General features: G+C 44.7%; 3 protein-coding genes across 3 annotated transcripts; 2 read left to right on the plus strand and 1 right to left on the minus strand.

Annotated features, from left to right (window-relative positions):
* Positions 1-1562: 1562 nt before the first annotated feature.
* On the plus strand, positions 1563-2069 carry K441DRAFT_676937 (2-C-methyl-D-erythritol 2,4-cyclodiphosphate synthase; the record flags this gene model as incomplete). The annotated part of the gene is made up of 1 exon (XM_067651008.1): positions 1563-2069. One exon carries the CDS (start codon positions 1563-1565, stop codon positions 2067-2069), a length of 507 nt encoding a protein of 168 aa, XP_067504519.1.
* A 317-nt stretch (positions 2070-2386) lies between these two features.
* On the minus strand, positions 2387-4528 carry K441DRAFT_686808 (MFS multidrug transporter; the record flags this gene model as incomplete). The annotated part of the gene is made up of 9 exons (XM_067652025.1): positions 2387-2506; positions 2559-2834; positions 2895-2997; positions 3041-3098; positions 3157-3657; positions 3720-3815; positions 3881-4055; positions 4173-4301; positions 4358-4528. The coding sequence occupies 9 exons, from the start codon at positions 4526-4528 to the stop codon at positions 2387-2389; spliced, it is 1629 nt and encodes a 542-aa protein (XP_067504520.1).
* A 2123-nt stretch (positions 4529-6651) lies between these two features.
* K441DRAFT_610025 (uncharacterized protein) lies at positions 6652-8636 on the plus strand (the record flags this gene model as incomplete). Its single annotated transcript, XM_067645527.1, has 4 exons — positions 6652-6825; positions 6878-7430; positions 7483-7751; positions 7813-8636. 4 exons carry the CDS (start codon positions 6652-6654, stop codon positions 8560-8562), a joined length of 1746 nt encoding a protein of 581 aa, XP_067504521.1. The 3' UTR covers positions 8563-8636.
* Positions 8637-8940: the final 304 nt, after the last annotated feature.

The raw sequence follows: 8940 nt of genomic DNA on the forward strand, positions 1-8940 counted from the left end.
TACAGAGGCAGGAGCAGGGCGTTTGGAGCTCATATTAATGAGAGAAAGAAGCTTTACAACACCACAATCTGGAACAGATATCACGACTTTTGGTGAAGGAGGGAGGTTCACAATAGCTTCAAGATTGAGCTCCGAGCTCCGAGCTGCGAATTCAATATGGGCCGTGGCTCAAGCCCTGGCCACGTACTACACTGCTTTCTGCTAGCTCTACATACTAATTTAGCTGCAGACGAAGCAAAATTAGGTGTGTGATGTTGCGCGCGCACGGGGGGGGGACACCGAAGCTCGTATAGACTGTATGGTGTTAAGGAGAGAGTTATATACGTAGCAACCCCGCTATGCGCGCTAAGCCTCGGTAAAGTCCGAACTAGGCCTAATATACGCCACACTAAGCCACCGAAGGCTAGCGCGAAATGGGGGGGCCAGGAACTTTTTACCGCTACCTCCGTATTTTAAAAATATATTTGGGCCATATTCACGGTGGCTGCAGGCTAAAGCTCTACGGTCGCAAAAAATCGAAGAGTTTAACTACCCATCTATTACGCCACCATAAAGCTATTATATAACTAGCTACTTATAGATAATATAAATAGTAGAGTAAAGAGGCTATATTAGAGATATAGAGCCTTAATTATATATAGTTGTGGTATAGTTAAGGGTAGTTAATATTTGATTTTGGTGAGGGAGCGGGATGAAAGACCTGCTAAGCTTTTCCGCGCAATTATGAATACGCTAAATTCTTGGCACTACAAAATTTAATAGCCGAGCCCCTAGATAGATCAATTGGCCAACGCTTGGTCTTGATTGTTCATGCAGTGTTATCTAAACAGTCACGTGAATTCCGAGGCTAAACTTCTCGCGGATCTATTGCGTTTGCAGTAGCTTCCGCATGAACTATCTAAAGCTTATTGTAGAATTAGAATATGATCTTTAATCACAAAAACAATGGTCATTAAGCGCCGTACTTAGTGGGTTTTAGTGCTAGTATATAGTAGATTTTCCCAAATATCCGTAACTTAGTAGTTAGCGTATAATAAAGTTTTAGTAGGTATTATATACTATAATATGGACACTATATATCCGCTAGGCTATAATAGATTCTTTAGGGTAGTTATTATAGATCTATACAGGTTTTATATATATTAGCTAGTATTTAATAAAGTTATATATAGTTACAGAATTGCTAATAATGTGTTTTTTTTTTTTATAAAATTAATTATAAGACCTAAAAATAATATATTCTAAAAGCCTAGGTTCTATTATATAATTAATTAACTTTTAAAAATGATATAAAATATTAATGTTAAGTTATTCTAATATCTATAACCTCTGTAACGCGGATATTATTAAATTTACTAGGAACCGTTGCGGAACACGCTTAGACGTGATTCTAGTGGTTTCGCACAAACGTAGTTAGTCAGCTTGCGGACCGATTGAAAATCCGGACTAACAGAATCGCGTCTGAGCTTGCTGAGGTAAAGTATCCACGTTCATCTTATACTTTCCATTGATTCCACCTGCATTTCCATTATATTATTGACATTGAGAGAGAGAAGCCGACCATGATCCTCCCTGACGTCCGAGTCGGGCACGGTTACGACACACACCGGCTTGTAGAATCGAAGGGGATGGTGGAGATTGTGCTCTGCGGCGTGAAGATACCACACCACGCGTCTCTGTTGGGCCACTCGGACGCTGACGTCGGCCTGCACGCGCTGACCGATGCCCTGCTGGCCACAGTCGGCGCCGACGATATCGAGAGCCACTTCCCCCCTTCCGACCCGCAGTGGAAAGACGCCTCCTCAGACCGTTTTCTAGCTCATGCTGCCAGGCTCGTCAGCCAAGAGGGCGGCACGATCACTCACTGCGACGTGACGCTGTTGTGTGAAACACCTAAAATCAGCCCATACCGTGACCCCATGAAGACCGCGATTGCGAGTCTTCTCGGCTTGGAGGGAAAGCGTGTATCCGTCAAGGCGAGTACAAATGGGGGACTTGGCTTTGTGGGCCGCGGGGAAGGCATCGTAGCCCTCGCCACAGCAACGGTCGTGTTTCCGAGAGAAGAATGACCATCGAATACAAGTGTTAAAGATTAAAAGATATAATTATTCATCTAATTGACTAACGCACTCTAAACCATCTTTAATAATACTGTAAAACACTGCAGTTCTCGGCTGTTGCTAAGTTTTTCCCAGTTTTTCTTCTATGGCTGTCTTAGCTACCCTCTCATAAGTCTTCCACGGCATTTTCGGATTGTCAATTCTCTTTCACCGGTTGCAACTGGACTGCGTGTTAATTTTTAAAATTTTTGTTTTAAATAAAGTTTGACGTTTTTGAATTAGAACTCAGTAATGTTCCCTTCAAGATCAGGGAAGTAAATCCTCGTTCACGCTTGCGAGATAGTTTCTTCTTCGACTTTCTTTGTGGCCTTCATCTCCTTTATATCAATCCATCCTATGCCTAAGCTCGTAAAGACAGTAATAACTCCTGCCGCTGAAGCAAGGTACTAAGCGTCAATGTTAGCTAATTTTCAAACAATCTTTTGAAGCGAGACTCACAAACGTCTGCGTAATTGCCTTACTGAAAGCCACTGTGATTTCCTTCAAATCAGATGCCGAAATGGAACTAGCCACCCCTTTGATTCCAACATCCATAATTGCTGTGGCATTAGCCCCAGGTGCATACTTCTGTAATGACGAGCTAAGGCTGCCGTTAAAGAGGGCGGTTGCCGCGGAAAGAAAAACCGCGCCGCCCATGTACTGGGTAAACGCGAGGAGTGAGGCTCCAATTGCTATCTCGTCACCTGAGAGGACAGCCTGGACCACAATAACGGGCTAGTGTTGTCGTTTAGCAAAAGTAATATATCTACCTTATTTGGGATAAGAGTTGCTTACAATCTGCGATACGATACCCCTGCCAGCCCCAATCAGAATTTGGTACCCAACCCATCTGCCAGCCTCTGACGAAGGTATTAAGGTGCTTACAAGCCCCAATCCACTTAAATATGTTAGTTGTGTTGGTCTCGTTGACTTTCACTTACATGGCAAGCATGGAACTTCCCCCAAGCAATTGAGGCAAGATCCATCCAATTCTAGACACTATATATAAGGTTAGCCGGAAACCAGAAAGAAATGCAAAGTCAGTGCAGGGCCATACCAAGCACTGCGGTAACAGCAGAAAACAGTATCTGGCATCCAATTGTTGGAAGGATGTCAACACCACTCATTGTGGCTGTGGCTCGTCTCGCACTTTGGAACCATAGCGGGAGGTAGTATGTCATGTCAACGAGTGCCCCTGCCTGAAAGAAGCCTGTTAGGTNGCATGATACAATAATACGGCGACGGAATAACCGAAAGGGAACCATTGCATCATCTCCCTTGCGGTGCTCCCAGACGAGGAAGACACACAAGGTTCCGAAGGCTCCACAGATCAGTCCGATAGTTGTAGCCGAGTTCCACGCATCCTTCTTGCCACCCCAATTGAGAGCCAATAGTAACATAATCACTACAGGTGCAAATAAAGCGAATCCGACGAGGTCAAGTTCCAGAAGGGTTTTTTTCCAGGTCGTCTTCTCCGCTTTTCTTCTTTGGTCGGGGATTCTCGTCAACAGAATCAGGGCAGCCACCGCTGCACCGAGTGGCAAATTCAGATAGAAGCCTAAGAGAGACGTTAGGAAATACTCGAATAAAAACAACGTAGGTATCTGTTATTGTTCTCACCCCATCTCCATGTCGCGCGTTGGGTAAGGAGACCTCCAACGAGTGGGCCCAGCACTTGACCGACCGCGCCGAAACTGACGGCTGCTCCAACCAGATCTATTGCGCAGGGAACGATCAGCTTCACCTACATTAAGCAAAACTAGATTATTGGAATGGCTTACATGAACGCTTCTCTAGCGGTGCGCAAGCAGCCAGAATTGTCAGTCCACCGTTCAATATTCCTGAAGCTCCGCACCCTGCGAGAGCCCGGCCGATAATGAGTATGTTGGAGCTGGTAGCAGCACCACACATCAACGAGCCCAGTTCAAGTATCGTCAGGAATACAAGGAATGTATTCTAATATCATCAGTCTTCTTTTCTTGTCAGGTTCAGAACTGCAATTGTGGTAAAAAAAAACTACAGCTCCTCATGCGGAAGAGGAGCCTTGATCAATCAAAGCTCAGACTCACCCACCTTGAGAGAATGAAAGGTATAAATTTTCCCCGAAAGAGGCTGAAGGACACAATTTCCCAGAAGATATGCACTTCCATACCACCCGATATCCCCAGCAGAATTGAATTCTTTCGTGATGCGTGGAATCGCCTGCTCGCACTCTTAGTAAAGCGCTTTCGCCGTCACCAGTACCGTCTGTCACTCACAGTCACGATAATAGTAGCATTCAGCATTATCAGAAAGTAGCTGACGCTCAATCCAATCCCCACGCGGTAGAGCTCCCATCCTGTCAAGAAGCTTTCATGATCAGTCGTCAACGGTAATTCAAAAGCCTCCGCCGTCGTATTTGCTTCCGTCGACTTCTGCTCGCTATTCATGTCTGATTGCATTTGACAGCCCTTTGGTAAAAGAAATGGCGTCAATAAATCTCTATGACCGCAGGAGAGTTATCAACAGGTTTGTAAACGACCCAAACTGACAAGACAATTAATTCGGCTTACAGGCGCAGTTTGTAAACACTTCCAATTTGGACATCCAAGATTGCAAGGTATGTGCATCCTGAGCAAGCCAATGTTTGTGCTGCCAAAAATAGGCTTATCCACGAGGTGTATTTTAGTGCAAATAAGCGTACGGGCACCTCACGGATACTTTGTTTCAGTAATCGAGAGGTGCAGGATACTTGTGCCGCCCACAAGTCTGTAGCCTGCAGTGCTTGGCCAAAAAAAGAAAGAAAGAAAGAAAGAAGGCTTCTGAGTGGTCGGATTAGACGAAAGAGGCCTGTGCAAAGGAAGGCGCTGTTAAGTTATGGGTATTAATAGGCCAGAACGAAAGTTACTGCGGGCTGAGGTGGACAATCATTTCATTCGGGTTGCTCTGCTCTTCTCAGATTTTGGACCCCGCCAGCCCGCCTATAGGTCAATTCTCCAACTAGAAGTATTTGCGTCGACCTGCATTTTAGCGAGCTGTGTTTCAGCCCTAAGCGAGTCCTACGGTAAGCCGAGATTTGGGGCACGGTCAGTGTAAGAGATGGATGGATCGAGATTGGATCGGGATCCATTAATCCACTAATCCACGCCTAATCCATTGGTGGCGTGGATATGGATCTAGATCCAAACTTTATCCATTCTTAGGGCACGTTCGATACCTTTTTGGATACTGCTAGCCATCACCCCCTAAATGATACGCGTACACCCCCTACCTTATTTAGTTTAGACGCTTCCATATTAAGTTAGATGCATCCTCATTAAGTTAGAATATCACGTGCGTTTAACTTATTTGCGCCTACATTGCGAAAATTAAAGTGCGCGCTATGTAAGTTTTATAATTGCAACATTACGATTAAGTCTTAATTTTAGTTATAGTATAAGTAGTAGAGTATAAATTTGGATCGCGCCTAAGTTAATTAATTAGATTGCGCAGTGCTTTATAAGGCGTCGCGCAAACTAAATTTAGGTGCTGCTACCTCTACTTCGCGCCCACGCCCGCGCCTACGCCCGCGCCTACGCCTACGCCCGGTGGGACCCAAATTAACACCTCTACTTTGCATCCAAGAGCTTACAATTATAGAGCGTCGCGGCAGTTGGCTAATTAACTCTATAACTAGCCCTACAATTACTAATCGCGTTAATAGATCTATTTGTAGAGATCCCTTAGCATTTAAGCGAAATACTGGCTATACTTACACTTTGATTTTCGTAATATAGGCGCAAATAAGTTAAACGCACGTAATATTCTAACTTAATGAGGAAGCGTCTAAACTAAATAAGGTAGGGGGTGTATGCGTATTAATTGGGGGTGTGCGCGTATTATTTAGGGGGTATATAGCTAGCAGTGTCCAAAAAGTTATCGAACGTGCCCTAAGAATGGATTAAGTTTGGATCTTAATCCAGATCCGATGGATTTAATGGATTTAAGGCTAACTGGATTTGGATCTAGATCCAATCCATCCATCTCTTACACTGGGCACGGTAGAACCCTGCTTGTACCACAGTAAGAGCCTGTTGTAAGCGCCCTGTTGTAAGCGCTCGAAAGGGAGTTGTGGCGGTGTTTCGCGCTAGAATCCAGGGTAATAGTTCCCGCATATGGCCCCGGTGCAATCTCCGAGCAACAACTGAAGGTTTTAGCAACAAAGTACGAACAGCCCTGCCCACTGTTTTTCAGCCACGAAAGAGCACAAGGCTCACTGTACGAAATACGTAGGTAACATCCGGGGGATTGGGGATTAACCCAGAGTTAGCTAACGCGGGAGCGGCGGGAGACCTTGCAGCTGTGCCGCGTTCCGCCTGTCTGGGTCCTGTCCATCCATGTAGAGTAGTACTTTTCTATTTTAAAATTATGCAACGAGTTTCTACTAAGCCCTAATAACCAACCTTCTATATCATTTTACAAGGTACAGTTATTCTATAAGTGTATTTGTAACTTGGCTCTAAGGGGGATTTAAAACATATTCTCTTCGAAGCCCTCGCCCACGCAATTTTTCCAAATTCTATCCTGAGAAGAGATGGCGATTTCCCTTGACGACAACTACGGCCCTGTCCCCTGGCAATACAACTCCATCGCGATTTTTTTATCACGCATTGCCGGTATTTTTTATCGAGAAATCGGCGTCTGGGGTCTTGAAAAGATTCCCAACACGGGCCCTATAATGCTCGTTGCGGCTCCTCATTCAAATGAGGTTTGCTTCCACCCCTTGAAAGTCTGCCCAAATTTCTTACAAAGAACCATAGTTAATCGATGTCGTTCTGATTGTCTCAGTTCTTTACACCTACTTCAAACTTCCAATCTCGTTTGTGATCGCTCAGAGATCCATGAGAAGAAAATTTGTTGGAGTGCTTGCAGCTGGTTTGCGCTGTATCAGAATGAATCGCGTTTGGGATAGCTCGAGTTTGGGAAGCGGGAAGATATTTGCTCCCAATTTTCGAAATAATCCTCGTCTTATAAAGGGGCGAGGTACCCGCTTTGATCAAGAGGTGGAGGTAGGCGACTGGATTATGATTGTGGTTGATGGAAAGCAAACCTTGCGAGCGAAGGTGGCTGAAATTAGAGGACCCCAGGAGCTCTATTTAGAGGCGTCATTTCTAGAGAGCAGTGATTATGGCGCATCGAATAGCCTTGAGGTTGCTCTCACCAACACAATCTACTACTTGGCTTCAAACCCGGAAGGCTCTGATCTGATGCGTGTCACGAGTTCAGTGTCTGCAGAGCTCAAGGCGGGTTCTATCATAGGCGTGTTTCCAGAAGGGCACTCACATGACCAGCCAGACCTCATTCCTTTGAAAAGTTAGTGCCCCGTTCGGATGGACAGTTTATAATACTTGCTGACCTAAGATAGCTGGTTGGGCAGTTACTGCTTTGTCCTATTTAGATACAAACCATGATCCGAATTTTCGAATCGTGCCTTGTGCATTACATCAGGCCCATGGACACAGATTTAGATCCAGAGCGGGTGTAGAATTCGGTCAAACAATCAGAGTTCCACCTGCACTCGTCGAGAAATACAAGAATGGGGACAAGAAGGAAGCTGCGGAAAACCTGAAAGAGCTCGTGTATGGGAATTTGAAAACGCTCACATTGACGGATTCAAGTACATCTCTCTTAGAGGTGAGTATCTTAAGCAACGTGCTCCGAGATATAGATATAGATAAACTAACATCGACCTCAGACAACTCAGACAATGAGAGAACTTTATCATGGGCAGAGTGGTCGATGTTCGTTACGCCAAAGAACTGTTCTTAATAAAAGGATATTGGAAACTCTTTCGTCGAAACGAGGAGGTCCTGGGGTCGACAGCCTACTACACAGGGTAGACCAGTATCGTTTCCAGCTGCGTGTCCACGGTTTGCGTCATCACCACGTCAAATATGCCGTTTTTAACCGGAAGTATGCCTCGGTACTGCTCTTATCTCAACTCTGTAAACTTCTTCCTGTCATCCTTGCTACAATACCAAGCCTGGTGCTCTTTGCACCAGTATTAATCTTGTCCCACAAGATCTCAGGGAACAAGAGAAGACGAGCACTGAAAACTTCCCCCTTCAAATTGAAAGGCACGGATATCATAGCATCGTGGAAGATTCTGGTAGCTATGGCAGTCGCCCCATGTCTATGCTCGCTATATGTTGCCTTGATGACATACTGGGCGTATCAAAGTAGGTGGTGCAGCATGCTGCCCAGCTATATCCCAACTCATATGGTTCCTTTCCTCGGGTTCTGTTTGCTTCCAGCTATTACCATTGTATCTCTATATACTGGAGAGTTCGCAGTTGACGTATTGAAGTCGCTGCCTCAGTTCTTGATACTGCTACGGCCTGGCGGCACTAGACTGATGGAGGATCTCTTCGAGCAGCAACGGAAACTCACTCGTGAAGTGAAGATGTTCATAGACTCCTCTATTGTCAACAGTCAAGGCATGTAGCTAGTGCCTATGAATGATTCTAGTTTGCAGTTTAAATCAGACGCATGTGTAATAAACAATCGAGTGTCTCGCGTAGCGTCTTTAGGCTTCCTGAAGCAGTATGTAGTACTTCTATTAATATTAATTATAGCTGTTCTTTTACTTCGGAGAGGGTTTCCGACTGGAAATGTGTATCTGGGTCGATTTTATAAGTTGAATTAAGCTGATTGGGTGGGGATTCTATTACAAATGCTTTCAAATAGTAATATCTCCGCTATTGCGTACAGCGTGGTTTTCAATAAGCGAATACCAGCCAATAAAATATTGGCATTTGCCAATATTTGCAGCGCCAATATTAAATATTGGCAATAGTTTAGACCAAATTATTATAATAGAAGT

The sequence above is a fragment of the Cenococcum geophilum genome (assembly GCF_001692895.1).
Source record: "Cenococcum geophilum 1.58 unplaced genomic scaffold K441scaffold_18, whole genome shotgun sequence".
NCBI lineage: Eukaryota > Fungi > Ascomycota > Dothideomycetes > Gloniales > Gloniaceae > Cenococcum > Cenococcum geophilum.